The sequence below is a fragment of the Callithrix jacchus genome, chromosome 13, assembly GCF_049354715.1.
Source record: "Callithrix jacchus isolate 240 chromosome 13, calJac240_pri, whole genome shotgun sequence".
Classification (NCBI taxonomy): Eukaryota; Metazoa; Chordata; class Mammalia; order Primates; family Cebidae; genus Callithrix; species Callithrix jacchus.
This window is the reverse complement of record NC_133514.1, coordinates 75,098,661-75,114,963: the sequence shown is the minus strand read 5'-3', so window position 1 is coordinate 75,114,963 and position 16,303 is coordinate 75,098,661. Positions and strand designations below refer to the sequence as shown.

At 43.9% G+C, this 16,303-nt stretch overlaps 1 protein-coding gene across 2 annotated transcripts in view; it reads right to left on the bottom strand.

Annotated features, from left to right (window-relative positions):
- The window catches only part of RNF125 (ring finger protein 125), a 53,865-nt gene extending 41,294 nt beyond the window's left edge, over positions 1–12,571 (bottom strand). For both annotated transcript variants that reach the window (XM_002757155.6, XM_035270815.3), the window contains exon 1: positions 12,372–12,571. In XM_002757155.6, coding sequence (XP_002757201.1) covers positions 12,372–12,535 — 164 coding nt within the window. In that variant the 5' untranslated portion in view covers positions 12,536–12,571. The remainder of the gene's footprint in view (positions 1–12,371) is intronic.
- Between the last annotated feature and the right edge of the window lie 3,732 nt (positions 12,572–16,303).

Sequence of the window (16,303 nt, the reverse complement as noted above, 5' to 3'; positions counted from 1 at the left end):
CACATGAGGTCAGGAGTTTGAGACCAGCCTGGCCGACATATAGTGAAACCCCATCTCTACTAAAAAAAAAAGAAAAAAACACAAAAATTAGCTGGGTGTGGTGGCACATACCTATAGTCCCAGCTACTTGGGAAGCTGAGGCAGGAGAATCTCTTGAACCTGGGAGGTGGAGGTTGCAGTAAGCCGAGATCATGCCACTGTACTGGGTGACAAAGCAAGACTCTATCTTGCAAAAAGAAAGAGAAAGAAATAAAGGAAGAAAGAAGAAAGAAAGAAAGAGAGAGAGAGAGAAAGAAACAAAGAAAAAGAAAGAGAGAAAGAGAAAGAGAGAGAGAAAGAGAAAGAAAGAAAGAGAAAGAGTGAGCTTGAACTTGGTTGGTCTTAAGCTGGGGTTTTTCGACCCAAATTTCAGTAACCTTTTACTCCACCACCACAGCTACCCCAGTTGGAAAGAGCAATATTTTAAATAAAGAAACCTAAGTCCTCTGCTATACATATTTTACTTCTTTCTATCTCAGCTGATTGTAAGTTCTAAGATACAATCTGACCTTGGAGGTCTCTGGGTCTCTAAGAACTGGTTCTCAAAGTGTAGTCTTGAATGAAATTTATGACAAATGGTTCAAATGCTTAACTCACAATTAACATTTCTAATAACAACATCTATTGTTCTGACATGAATTATTTGCTTACATTATTTAGAGGCAAGCAGATAACATTTTGTTTTTTATCAACTAGCAGTTTTCCCTTTTTTTGCCCACAATTCATTTGAGTTTTATGCCAACACAAGCAGAATACAAATACTGGTGCTGAGCCTATTGGGGACACTTGTATAGATTATCCTGTATTATCATTATTATTTTGAGATGGAGTCTTGCTCTCTCACCCAGACTGAAGTGCAGTGGTGCAATCTTGGCTCACTGCAACCTCCGCCTCCCAAGTTCAAGCAATTCTCCTGTCTCAGCCTCCTGAGTAGTTGGGACTGAGTACAGGTATGTGCCACCATGCCAGACTAATTTTTTGAATTTTTAGTAGAGACAGGGTTTCACCATGTTAACCAGGATGGTCTCGATCTGACCTTGTCATCTGCCTGCCTCAGCCTCTCAAAGTGCTGGGATTACAGGCCTGAGCCACTGCGCCCGGCCCTATCCCCTATTATTGTAGGCTCCTACAATAATTCAGAAAATGCTGCTGTGCTTTCTCCTCATTTTATTTATGGCAAACTGAGGTACAGAGAGGTGTAGCAATGTGCCAAATTTATGCAGCCAAAGACAATAGTTTCTGATCCTTAAACAGTTTGGGTAGGGCCTCAAATTTTTTAGCCTTTTCAAGAAACCTCAGTTCTTCCCAGTGACAAGTAGAAGCCACAAATATAAGACCATGAATGTGCCTGTATAATCAGGAGGCCTGATATAATGAACGTGTCTCCCCAGAGTTCAAGCATGAAAACTTGGTTCTTCTTGTGGTGGTATTGAGAGATGGAGCCTGCGGGAGGCATTTAGGTCTAGGGGTTCCATTGTGGTGAATGGATGAAATGCCATTATCACAGGAGTGGGCTGGTCATTGTGAAAGTGGCTTTTCTATAAAAGTAAATTTTCTGAGGTAGGAGGATCACTTGAGCCCAGGAGTTTGAGTCCAACCTCGGCAACACAGTGAGACCCCATCTCTAAAAAATAAAATAATAAAATAGGCCAGGTGCAGTGGCTCAGCCTATAATCCCAGCACTTTGGGAGGCCAAGGTGGGTAGATCACCTGAGGTTGGGAGTTCAAGACTAACCTAACCAACATGGAGAAACTCCGTCTCTACTAAAAATACAAAATTAGCCAGGCATGGTGGTGCATGCCTGTAATCCCAGCTACTTAGAAGGCTGAGGCAGGAGAATCACTTGAACCCAAGAGGCAGAGGTTGCAGTGAGCTGAGATCATGCTATTGCACTCCAGCCTGGGCAATAAGAGTGAAATTCTGTCTCAAATAAATAAATAAATAAATAAAATATAAGTGAGGTCTCTCATGTACATTTTCTCACTCTTCCTTCTTCCTTCTACTTTTCCACCAGGGGATGACCCTAGCCAGGTACCAGCACCGTGCTCTTGGACTTCCTAGCCTCCAGAACTGTGAGCTGAAAAAATTCTTTTCTTTATCAATTACCCAGTCTATGATATTTGATAAATACCCATTCCCATCATGACCTGAACTAGTGTTTCTGGTTTACTTTAGAATGTCCTTGGCTGAAAGGAAAGGTACATTCAGTTGGTTGGGCGCAGCGGGGTGGGGTGGGGCGGCCCTTAGAATTTTATTTTTGGTTTATATTGGGATTGCACATGTCCTTTAAGAATGAAAGCACTCGTGTATATTTCCGGATCAGTTTTAAATTCATCAGGAAGACTCTCAGACTCTATTTAGGAAACCACCAATTTGGTGCAGGCTTTCCTGCTCATACTTGACCACAAATTGAAGGTTGCAATCCATTTACCTGAAAGTGCTTCAGAATTATCCTAAACAGAGTTTTATTTTCTAAAAATTAGGTATATTCATAGCCAGGTGGGTGGCTCACACCTGTAATCCCAGCACTTTGGGAGGCAGAGGCGGATGGATCACCTGAGGTCTGGAGTTCGAGACCAGCCTGACCAACATGGTAAAATACTAAAAATACAAAATTAACTGGGCCAGCTACTCAGGAGGCAGGAGAATCACTTGAATCTGGGAGGCAGAGGTTGCAGTGAACCAAGATTGCACTACTACACTCCAGTCTGGGTGACAGAGCGAGACTCAAGTTCAAAAAATAAAATAAAATTAAAATTAGATACATTCTATGACTCAGAGCAGTTGTATCTGAGGCCAATGGAGACTTGGCTTTTTCTACCTTATAGTGTGCTCCAGTTCATTTAGTTCTCTTCAGCTCATTCTCAACCTCTAGATGCTTTTTAGATAACTCGGTCTCCAGCCCTGATCTCCTTCCCCCAGTCTATTCCTTCAGAGCCTTTGGGATATTTCCATTTGGATATCTGCCTATCAGACTGCTGTACATTCAGCAGGCCCATTCACGAGTGCATTCCCTTCCTCCCATGCTAGCCTCTCTGACCCTGTTTATCCACCTACCTTCAAGCCCAGTGGTTGGCTTTGACATCTTTCTCCCTTGCATCTACTATTTTCAATCTGACAACAACTGTCTTTGAATATTTCCTTTAAATGTAAATCAGATTCTTTTTTTTTTTTTTTTTTTGAGGCAGGGTCTCATTCTGTCACCCAAACTGAAGTGCAGTGGTACAACCACTGCTCACATCAGCCTCCCCAGCTTAAGCGATCCTCCCACCTCACCCTCCTGAGTAGCTGGGACTACAGGTATGCACCACCATGCCCAGCTATTTTTTTAAATTTTCTGTAGAGACAAGGTCTCACTATGTTGCTCAGGCTGGTCTCAAACTCTTGGGTTTGGGCAATAGCACCTCCCCGCTCCCAAAGTGCTGAGATTACAGGCATGAGCCTCCACACTCAGGCTCCAGACTCCTTTTAAGTTCCATTTATATGACTCCAGGTTATCTGTTGGCTCTCACCCCAGCTCTCTGATAGGAGATAATGCAGCGGTGAGAAGGCTTTTCTCTCAAATCTATTTTTTACAACTGGTACAGCAATATGAATAAAGTCCATTTAAAATTATGAAACATTAAAGTGAAACTTCTTAAATTAAAGTCCAGCAAAGGAAAAAGAACTAAGTTAAAAGTAAGGCTATCTGGGACATCTTGAAAATGTCACAGATCAACCTTTCATGGCACAATTTTCTTCCAAAAGAAATACAGAGTTACCTGTTCCTGGGGGTTTTGTTTATGGAATGACTGAAGGAACTAGAAACTATGTTTGGAGCCTCTACTATGGGATACTTTTACATTTTTAATATTCATAAAAATGGCACTACTCACCCCATTTTAAAAATGAAGAAAATGGGATCCAAAGAGATTAAGCAACTTAGTGGTAAAGAAAATTGGCCAGGCAGGGTGGCTCACAACTGTAATCCCAGCATTTTGGGAGGCTGAGGCAGGCAGATCTCTTGAAGCCAAGAGTTCAAGACCAGCCTGGTCAAAATAGCAAAACCCATCTCTATTAAAAATACAAAAATTAGCCGGGGGTGGTGGGGCACACCTGTAGTCCCAGCTACTCAGGAGGCTGAGGCAAAAGAATCGCTTGAACCAGGGAGGTGAAGGTTGCAATGAGCTGCGATCATACCATAGCACTCCAGCCTGAACAACAGAGAAAGACTCCATCTCAAAAAAAAAAAGAAAGAAACTATATATTTTACCCCCCAAAATAATTCTTTGACATATTTCGAGTTAGCTATTGAGTGCAGAAAGGAAAAGCCCTGCAAAGCTGCATGTTGTGGAAGAGAGCTGTATGAGTAGAGGAAGCCTACATTGGTGAAATAAATAGCCAAACTTTCTCTGAGGTCTCCCTTGCCCCATCTAGGAGATTAACCAAGAGTATGAAACCTTTGAAGGTCTGACAAAGAAACTTACCATGGACGATTACCTAATCTTTCTGAGAGCTGCTACCTGTGAAGTTTCATCTATATAACAAGAACACCTTTGCCCCTTGTGTTTCTCTTTCCCTCTCATAACCTGTCTTGCCATTTTCCAATCCTCTATTCTTCCGTAACCTCAAGTATAAATGCATCAAGCACCTGGCCCTTTCTTTTAGTTTTCATATTTTGTATGACTCCCATGCCATATGCACATTAACAAATGCGTATGCTTTTATCCCATTAATCTGTTATCTGCTTGTTATATAGACTCAAAGTATCATATCTTCAGGGGAAAAATTTTTGGTGTTGTGATCAACACCAAAGGGATGAAGTCATTTTGTTCATTGCGGAGCCAGTGAATGGGATCTTGGAACAACAGATGAAAAGCCAGCAAAGAAAGGTAAACTTGTTTTTTTTTTTTTACCAAGTCAGTTCTGTCTGTAGTGCCTGGTCAAATGTTGATGGTATGAGTCTCTGTGTTTTACCCTTTCTAAATTTGGATCAACAGGGAAAATCATATAAATTATTTCTTGTATTGGTTTGAATCACTTTAAAAATAAACGAATTGGCTATATTTAAAAGAAAACTTTTTAGAGCTCACATCTTAAATCGCTATGAAAAGATACAGAAGGAATACAGGCTTAGGAACTCCCTCAGCAAGATTTTTGAAAAGCAGAGGCCGGGCGCAGTGGCTCATGCCTGTAATCCCAGCACTATGGGAGGCCGAGGCAGGCAGATCACGAGGTCAAGAGATCGAGACCATTCTGGCTAACATGGTGAAACCCTGTCTCTACTAAAAATACAAAAATTAGCTGGGTGTGATGGCACACGCCAGTAGTCCCAGCTACCCTGAGGCTGAAGGAGGAGAATTGCTTGAACCCAAGGAGGCAGAGGTTGCAGTGAGCAGAGACCGCACCACTGCACTCCAGACTAGCGACAAAAGAGACTCCTTCTCAAAAAAGAAAAGTAGAAATCAGGTTGAAAACAAAGTTAAAATCCTTTGTACTCAAACTGCATGCTTTAGATTCCTTGTGGGGTTCATTTAAAAAAAAAAAAAAAGACTCCATCCTGTAGTCTAGTGGTAAGGATTCTGCACTTTCACACCACAGCCTGGATTCAATTCCCTTTCAGGAAACAAGTCCCCAGGAGACATAAATCCTTAACTTAGGAGGGAATTTTTTTTAAACTTGTGAAAAATTAGTTTGAATTGTTTGTTTCCAATTTATATTTGTATGACTTCTTAACCTTTGGGGTGCCCATTTGTGTTGTAAGCCTCTTGTACAACTTTTGTTTTCCTCTGTCTTAAACCCTAAAGAATATGACCAGACAAAAATGTGGGTTGTACCTCATTTGAGGCTGGCAAAACTTTCCTTTCATTAAGCTGTTGTTGGGAATGATCTGGATTTTGAAAGGGTTGCAACTTCTGCTCCCTCTTAGAAAACTTTGGTTAAAGCCATCAAGAGCTTCTTGGTTTTAGTCTCAGATGTTCTTATTTGTTTTTATTTTGAATAATGTGTTAGGCATACCTTGGTTACAATGTTGGTTTATATTTAGAGTATAATAGTAACTTTTTCCCATTTATCTGCTTCCTCTACTGGGCCAGAGAGACATACCTTTTGCTACGGCTGTGAACCAAACAGGTGAGAAGAGGTGGGTACCACCCAGGCAAAGGGAAGGTCTGGATGCCACAGCTATCATTCTCTGTGCTCCCACAAAAGACTGGGTGCTCAGGTCGGCTGTGGTGGCTCACACCTGTAATCCCAGCACTTTGGGAGGCCATGGCAGGCAGATCATCTGAGGTCAGTAGTTTGAGAGCAGCCTGGCCAACATGGTAAAACCCATCTCTACAAAAATATAAAAATTAGGCGGGCGTGGTGGCATGCGCCTGTAGTCCCAGCTACTTGGTAAGCTGAGACGGGAGAACTGCTTGAAGCCGGGAGGTAGAGTTTACAGTGAGCCGAGATGGTGCCATTGTACTCCAGCCGGGCAACAGTGCCAGACTCTACCTAAAAAAAAATGGCTCTGTGGCCAACAGCCAGACAAATTAATAGCTGATATTCTCTCTTCTCTTTCAAATCCTGTTTCTCTCATGGGAACTTCTTAGTCAACTAGATCTTTGTTTCTTTTCCTTTTTTTTATGTTTCAAATTTTAACATGTATTTTATTATTATTATACTTTAAGTCGTGGGGTACATGTGCAGAACGTGCAGGTTTGTTATGTCGGTATACACATTTCATGGTGGTTTGCTGCATCCATCCCCCTGTCATCTACATTAGGCATTTCTTCTAATGCTATCCCTCCTCAATCCTCCCACCCCCTGCTAGCCCTCCCCTAGCCCCCCACCCTGCAACAGGCCCCAGTGTGTGCTGTTCCCCTCCCTGTGTCCACATGTTCTCATTGTTCAACACCCACTTATGAGTGAGAACACATGGTATTTGTTTTTCTGTTCTTTTGTCAGTTTGCTGAGAATGATGGTTTCCAGCTTCATCCATGTCCCTGTAAAGGACATGAACTCATCCTTTTTATGGCTGCATAGTATTCCATGATGTATATGTGCCACATTTACTTTATCCAGTGTATCACTGATGGGCATTTGGGTTTGTTCCAAGTCTTTGCTATTGTAAACAGTGCCACAATAAACATACATGTGCATGTGTCTTTATAATAGAATGATTTATGATCCTTTGGGTATATATACCCAGTAATGGGATTGCTGTGCCAAATGGTATTTTTATTTCTAGATCTTTGAGGAATCGCCACACTGTCTTCCACAATGGTTGAATTAATTTACACTCCCACCAACAGTGTAAAAGCATTCTTATTTCTCTGCATCCTCTCCAACATATGCTGTCTCCTGACTTTTTTAATGATCGCCATTCTAACTGGCATGACATGGTATCTCAATGTGGTTTTGATTTGCATTTCTGTAATGAACAGTGATGATGAGCTTTTTTTTTCATGTTTTTTGGCTGCATAATAAATGTCTTCTTTTTTTTTTTTTCTTTTTAGAGATGGGGTGTCACCATTTTGGCCAAGCTGGTCTCAAACTCCTGACCTCAGGCAATCTGCCCATCTTGGCCTCCCAAGGTGCTGGGATTACAGGTGTGAGCCACCATGCCCAGCTTGCATAAATGTCTTCTTTTGAAAAGTGTCTGTTCATACCCTTTCCCCACTTTTTGATGGGGTTTGTTTTTTCTCTTGTAAATTTGTTTAAGTTCTTTGTAGATTCTGGTTATTAGCTCTTTGTCAGATGAATAGATTGCAAAAATTTTTTCCCATTCCTTTGGTTGCTGGTTCACTCTATTGAGAGTTTCTTTTGCTGTGCAGAAGATCTTAAGTTTAATTAGATCCTATTTGTCTATTTTGGCTTTTGTTGTCATTGCTTTTGATGTTTTAGTCATGAAGTCCTTGCCTATCCTATGTCCTGAATGCTATTGAGTAGGTTTTGTTCTAGGGTTTTTATGATGTTAGGTCTTATAGTTAAATCTTTAATCCATCTGGAGTTCATTTTTGTATAAGGTGTAAGGAAGGAATCTAGTTTCAGCTTTCTGCATATGACTAGCCAGTTTTCCCAACACCATTTATTTAGACCTTTGTTTCTTCCTCAGACTCCTACTATAACTTTTTTGACTGAGGCGGGGTGGATAACCTGAGGTCAGGAGTTCAAGATCAGCCTGGCCAACATGGTGAAACCCCATCTCTCCTGAAAATACAAAAATTAGCTGGGCGTTGTGACAGGAACCTGTAATCTCAGCTACTCAGGAGGCTGAGGCAGGAGAATCGCTTGAACCAGGGAGGCAGAGGTTGTGGCGAGCCAAGATAGGCCATTGCCCTCCCGCCTGGGCGACAGAGTGAGACTCTGTCTCAAAAAAATAAATAGGCCAGGCGCGGTTGCACACACCGGTAATCTTAGCACTTTGGGAGGCCAAGGTGGGTGAATCACGAGGTCGAGAGATCGAGACCATTCTGACCAACATGGTGAAACCCCGTCTCTACTACAAATACAAAAATTAGCTGGGCGTGGTGGTGCCTGCCTGTAGTCCCAGCTACTCAGGAGGCTGCGGCAGGAGAATCACTTGAGCCCGGGAGGTAGAGGTTGCGGTAAGGCAAGATCACACCACTGCACTCCAGCCCCATAACAGAGTGAAACTCCATCTCCAAAAACAAACAAACAAAAAAATCACCAGGCTTTTTTTGGAGGCACCCCCTTATCTGGACCTAGGAAATTATTAACTGAAAGTCTGACACCTGTGAAGGGCTGACAGAGCAACTTAACACAGTCATGCCTATTCTTTCTCAGAGCTGTTTATCTATCAAGTTTCATCAGCATAACTAGACCACCTTTGTCCCAGCCCCTTCTTTCTCTCTCCCTCCCGTAACCATGTTCCAAGCCCCTATTCTGTGGTAACCTCAAGATGGTATAAAAGCATCAAACAAAGCCGGGCGTGGTGGCTCACCCCTATAATCCCAGCTCTTTGGGAGGCTGAGGCGGGTGGATCACGAGGTCAACAGATCGAGACCATCCTGGTCAACATGGTGAAACCCCGTCTCTACTAAAAATACAAAAATTAGCTGGGCATGGTGGCACATGCCTGTAGTCCCAGCTACTCGGGAGGCTGAGGCAGGAGAATTGCTTGAACCCAGGAGGCGGAGGTTGCAGTGAGCCGAGATCGTGCCATTGCACTTCAGTCTGGGTAACAACAGTGAAACTCCGTCTCAAAAAAAAAAAAAAAAGCATCAAGCACTGGCCCTTTCTTTCAGTTTTCACATTTGGCATGACTCCCGTGCCCGTATGCACATTAATACATTTGTAGTCCTTTCCCCCTTGTTAATCTACTAGCAGTTTGTTTCATAGACTCAAGTGATCAAACCTTTAGGGGAAAAAAATCAAATTCAAATTTCCTTACAGTGATCACACAGCTGGCTAGTGGCAGAGCTGAATTTCAAATCCAGCTCTCTGTAAGGGCCAGTTTCCACTGCACCACAATGCAACTTATAAAGTGCTCTGTGCATATTTATTCAAGGTACTGTTGTTATTATTAAACTTGTTTGACTTGAAGTAGGTTTACAAACAAAAATCAGCATAAACAACCTAGTTCATTACATTTGAAAATGTAGCTTCAATATGAGATCATAAAATAGAGAAGGTTCATTTGCATTTCTTTGTTTTCCAACTTAATTTCAGCGGAAAAGAGTAATTCGTTTAGAATGTACAAATGGTATTAACAACACTCACAATCTCTACTGCAGTAAGGACTCTGGTTAACAGCTATAAAGTGGAAGGGACCCAAGTAAGTTTGCCAAAAGGAGGAATATGGAAATTCTGCCCACAGCCAGAACAATGAACATAGATTTGCCAAAACAAAGAACAGTGAAGCAAGGAAAGGCAGTTTGCTCAGCCCTTATTATACTATTTTACGACTTTTTTTTTTCAGTTGCTAGTTTTCTATTCACTTGAACAAAGAAAAAGATTAAACAAAAAATTCAACATTTTGCAAATTTATATTATCCTTTAGTAGAAGGAAAAACACTGTTAACGGTAAATTATAATGTTCAAAGTCCAAACCGGGAAAACAGTCTCCAGTCAGATTGAACAGCAAAGCCTTCTATTCCAAAAAGAATCTTCAAAACGCCCACTGTTTCTGTTTTGTACTACGTTGAAGTTTTAATGCTAATAATTATTAAATTTAAATGGAGGTATCTTTAGGTTGTTACTGCACTAAACTAATCAATGTACTTTGACTCACATAGCACATTTTGGCTTCCAGATTGGTCTGTGGATATCATGTTACTACATCTGGACAGCTGAGCAACAACATCAATAACCAGAAAGGAGGGTAAATTTAAGCCTCGAATTTTACGAACAAGGCTGAAACAACAGGCCTTGAGAATACAGCCATGAAATAATGCCCAAAGCACTCTTTATACATTGCACAGGTTGCACACTTTTCTCCCTGGCTCACAGACGGGCAGTGGTGAACACTGCTTTTCAGATACAAAGATATAGGTAATAAGGACCACCTAAGTACTTTCAAAACTTTTTTTGTTTATTTTTTGAAGCAAAGTCTTGCCAGGGTGGAGTGCAATGGTGCCATCTCAGCTCACTGCAACTTCTTCCTCCCAGGTTCAAGCAATTCTCCTGCCTCAGCCTCCTGAATAGCTGGGATTACAGGTGTAGGTCACCATGCCTGGCTAATTTTTATATTTTTAGTAAAGACGAGGTTTCACCATGTTGGCCAGGCTGGTCTTGAATTCCTGACCTCAGGTGATCCATCCACCTCAGCCTCCCAAAGTGCTAGGATTACAGGTGTGAGCCACCACTACAGGCCTCAAAACTTTTGAATGCAAATGCACATGTTTTTAAGGACTACCCAAATCCTTTCAAAAGTGGTTCTCGAAAACATATTGTGCACTTGCATCCATAATATGCTATTTCTTTCTTCCTGCTAAGCCAAAAGCTGTACAAGCCAATGTGGTATCGCACAGGGCTTCATCATACTATAGTCAGTCTTCAAAGGACATTAAGTAGGCTTCCGCTCCTGATCTGTGCACCCGCACGCGCGCACACACACACAGACACACACACACACACACACGTGTATCCGTGAACAAAATTCAAGACAAACAGTGAAGGCTGGGAGCAGTGGCTCATTCCTTTAACCCCAGCACTTTGGGAGGCTGAGGCGGGTGGATCAATTGAGGTCAGGAGACCAGCCTGGCCGGCATGGTGAAACCACATCTCTACTCCAAATACAAAAACTATCTGGTTGTGGTGACACACGCCTGTAATACCAGCTACTAGGGAGCCTGAGGCAGGAGAATCACTTGAGCCGGGGAGGCAAAGGTTGCAGTGAGCCGAGATCGCGCCACTGCACTCCAGCCTGGGCAACAGAGCCACACTATGTCTCAGGAAAAAAAAAAGAAAAAAAGCAAACAGAGAACACAACATTAAGGATGTGCCAAATTTATATCCGGACTTTGTTTTTAAACGCTTCTTAGAAACGACAGGGCTTTGCACCAACTGCGAGTTTTAGCTAAATACTGCTCGGTTTCGAGAAAGTTATTTTACTCTGTAATTTCTGCGGGTTTGGAGAGACGGGGAGTAAAGCAGGTAGTCTGCCACCTCCTGTCACGCTGTGGCTGGGTAGTGAAGGATTGCATTCAGGGGCTTGCGGCTAACGTCCAAGCCCCACCCTAGCAGGTTGTTAAACTCTAACGACTGTGGAAAGTCACTCGGAAGCTCCAGTTTGACTTGCTCTTTGAGAGGCTGGGTGTCTGTTTTGGGAAAGGGTAGCAGGGGTGGGGGTGGAAGGACACTTGGCACAAATCCTTGTTTGCTTAAGACGAGTCTCTGTGGGCATTCTGGGAACACGTGCACAGCTGCAGCAAAACAAAACGGACCCAGGTTTCTGGGGCAGAGGGAAGCGCAGCCCGTTCCACCGAGTTCAGCGGGATAACTGCGCTTAGCGGGAGCCCTTGCCTTGTAGCGGGCGCTGGTTTTCTTTCTGTGCCCGGGCGGTCGCTGGTTCTCCAGCCAGGAGCACCCTCCCTCGTTGGCCAGCCCTGGCGCTGGGTGGGACCCGTGCCTGGATCCCTGGAGCTCCGCACCTGGGCTTCGGGAGGAGACAGCGCAAGGGGGCTAAAGGGCCCGCTCGTTTCTGTCTTCTCCTCCCGAAGTCCCGTGTCACCTACCGACTGGCGTTTTCCTTGTGGCCCCGCACCCGACGGGTCCAGGTTTCTCCCTGCAGCAGTTCCTAAGGCGCTGTCTTCCGTCCCCCTTCTTCCCCCTACCAAGCCCTCAGCTTCCCCACATCGACCTCCGCAGGGATGGGCGCGAACCCGGCTCCCCTGGCACTTACACGTGGCCACAGCGGGTCCGGACAGGCCGGTGTAACACCTCAAGGCATACGGAGCAGTCGAAGGACGTGACGGGCAACTCCGGGTCCCCCCTGTGCTCCAGGGCCCGCGGGGTGGCAGAGGCGGGCGCCGACTTGCCGCTGTCGCTGCTCAGCACAGAGCCCATCGCTGTGCCTCTCGCTCGCCCGGACAGCTGCCAAGCGCTCAGTGCCTGCTGCAAGGTTGTTTTGTTGCCGTGCGCTGGAGGAAGGAAGTCCCAGCCCAGCTGCGATCGCCGCCTCCCAGCGCACCCAGTTCGCGCAGCCCAGAAGCAGCCTCAGCCGCTGCGCCCAACCCTGGTCTAGGGCAGGGCGAGTGCGCGGCGGCGGGGCTGAAATCTGCAGGCTGCCGGGGTTGAGGCGCGGAGGCGGAGGCGGAGGCGGAGGCGGCGGCCGCCGGGTGCTCGCTGCACTGTCTTGTGGTATTGGGAGGATTGAAACCTGAAACCTCAACTGCAGAAAAGAGGATTGAGGCAGTAGTAAACCTTCCAAGCTGTCACCCACACAACCTCTTTCCCCACAGTCAGAAGTTAAGGGCGGGCGTGGCCATGCTTAATGCTGATCAGAGAACAGCCGCTTGAAAGGTGATGGATAGGACCATCCTCCACGGTTGAAATCACAATAAGCTGCAAAGATGGCCTATGATCTATGACTGGGCGTCTCCTAAGACTGTGCTATCAATACTTTGTCATCCAGTCAATAGTCCATCAATGGAGAGATAGCACGGGCAGTGGAAAGAGTTCTGGAGATTTGGATTCCAATCCTGCCTCTCGTACAGAGTCTAGTGCTAAACGCTGCCATCTCCAGTTTCCTCTGCGGCTCAGGATTTCCTCTGTTGTTTGTACTCTCCCCACCCCGCCCTTTAAACTTGATCAGCTGCGCTCAGTGACCCCGGCCTGTAATCCCAGCACTTTGGAAGTCCGAGGCGGTTGGATCGCTTGTGGTCAGAGTTCGAGATCAACCTGGCCAACGTGGTAGAACTCCGTCTCTACTAATAATATAAAAAGTCGCCGGGCATTAATTCACACGTTTTACGAAGACTTATTTAGTGCCCACTGCATGCCAGACCCTGTTCTGATGATAAAGACACAATTGTCAACAAGCAAATAAAACCCCAGTTCTCACAGAACTTACTTTAAAAAACAAAAACAAAACTTTATTTTGAGATAATTGTAGATTTGCGTAGAGTTGCAAAAATAGCACATAGTATATAATACACATATACAATAATACATAACACATGGGATATAATAACATATAATACATACATGTACTTAACAGCCCATAAATTTCACCCAGTTTACCCCAGACTTTACTTTTTATTATTATTATTATTATAATACTTTAAATTCTGGGATACATGTGCAGAATGTGCAGTCTTGTTACATAGGCATACACGTGCCATGATGGTTTGCTGCACACATCAATCCATCATCTACATTAGGTATTTCTCCTAATGCTATCCCTACCCAGCCCCTCACCCTCCAACAGGCCCTGGTGTGTGATGTTCCGTTCTCACTGTTCAACTCCCACTTATGAGTGAGAACAAGTGGTGTTTGGTTTTCTGTTTCTGTGTTAGTTTGCCAAGAATGATGGCTTCCAGTTTCATCCATGTCCCTGCAAAGGGCATGAACTCATCCTTTTTTATGGCTGCATAATATTCCACGGTGGATTTGGGCTACATTTTCTTTATACAGTCTATCACTGATGGGTATTTGGATTGCTTTCAAGTCTTTGCTATGGTGAACAGTGCTGCAATAAACATACATGTGCATGTGTTTTTATAGTATAATGATTTATAATCCTTTGGGTATATACCCAGTAATGGAATTGTTGGTTCTAGATCCTTGAGGAATTGCCACACTCACACTTTACTTTTGATTAAGAGATATAGGCCGGGTACTGTGGCTCACACCTGTAATCTCAGCACTTTGGGAGGCTGAGGTGAGAGATCATTTGATCACAGGAGCCAATATCATGCTACTGCACTCCATCCTGTGCAACAGAGCAAGATCCTGTCTCAAAAAACAAACCAAGCTGGGGCAGTTGCTCACGCCTGTAATCCTAGCACTTTGGGAGGCCGAGGAGGGCAGATCATATGAAGTCAGTATGAGACCAGCCTGACCAACATGGTAAAACCCTGTCTCTACTAAAAATACAAAAGTTAGCTGGGTGTGAGCTACTTGGGAGGCTGAGGCACAAGTATCGCTTGAACCTGGGAGATGGAGGCTGTAGTGAGTTGAGATCATACCACTGCACTCCAGTGTGAGTGACAGAGTCAAATGACAACAACAATGACAACAAAACCCCAAAAACAAACAAAAGGAAGATCTAAGTAATCAATCAATAAATTTATTTATTAATAAATGAATAAATAAAATTTTGTTCATTAATAAATGAACAAAATCATTTCAGGTAATCAGAACCACAAAGAAGATAAAACAGTGAATGACAATGGGGAGAAGGATAAGCTCAGAGAAGACTTTTTGGATGAAGTGACATTTGAGCAAAGCCATGAATAATGAGAAGAAATGAGCCATTCATAGATTTAGGGAAAAGCGTGGCAAGCATTGGGAACAGCGAATGAGGCAGGATCAAAGGAAAGAAAGATTTGTGGGGCTGGAGCATCAGGTCGTGGGGGCTGGGGGGTATGGTGAGGAGATAAGATGAAATGATAGCTATTTTCAAAAGGAAATTAAAATCCTCTTTTCATCCCACTTATGCCTCAACTCCTGCCCCATATCCCCTTCAAGGCCAAATCTCTTGATCTGATTCTGCACATTTTGTCATCATTTCTCAATTATTCACTTCTTATTCAGTCTCGTCTGGGTTCTGAACCAACATCTCCACCTCCATCTGTCGAAAAACTGCTTTATTATCGGTGTCACTGGTGACGTTCATGTGACTAATTCCAATAGATTCTTTTCAGCTACGTTTTTGCTTGACCCCTTGACTGTGTTTGTCAGTGCTGACCATTCCCTCCTGGAAACGCTTTGACTTCCCTTCTTTCTTGCTGGCTGTTGTTTCTCTGCCTTCTTTGCTGGAGTCTCTTTCTCCACTGGCTCTGGGCTGGAGAGCCTAGGATTCTGTCTTAGGACCTTTTCCCTTCTCATTTCTCTTTCTTTCTCTTAAAAATCACATAGGTTCTGTTATACTTTTGTTCCAAAGACTTTCACATCTTTATCTCCACCCCAGGCCATTCAAATGCTCAACAGCCTAATAGCTTACATGATAGACATTTGACATAGACATCCTCAGCCCAATGTGTCTAATAATGAACTCATTACAGTAGCCACCACCTCTCCTCCTCCAGTGGTTGTGTTAGCAAATGGTACTATGATCCACTTTATATCTCAGTCTAGACACCTGGAAGTCATCCTTGATTTCTTCTTCTTCCTCATTCACATCGAATCAATCACAATCACAATTCTGCCTCCAATATGAATCTCAGTAGTTTTATTTTGTTTTTGAGACAGAGTCTCTCTCTGTTGCCCAGGCTGGAGTGCAGTATCACCACCTTAGCTCACTGCAACGTCTGCCTCCTGGATTCAAACGATTGTCCTGCCTCAGCCTCCCGAGTACCTGGGACTACAGGCATGCACCACCATACCTGGCTAATTTTTTTGTGTTTTTAGTAGAGACGGGTTACACCATGTTGGCCAGGTTGGTCTCGAACTCCTCAGCTCATGATCTGCCTGCCTTGGCCTCCCAAAATGCTGGGATTACAGGCATGAGCCACCGCACTCATTTTCTTCTATTTCCATAGCCACTGCTTATTTTAAATCACTGCATTGTCTTGAGTGACTTATGGCAATAGTTCCTAACTGCTCTACCTGCACCATCATTGCCACTCTCCAGTTTATTATCCACATGGCAACTAAAGTGATCTTTTGAAA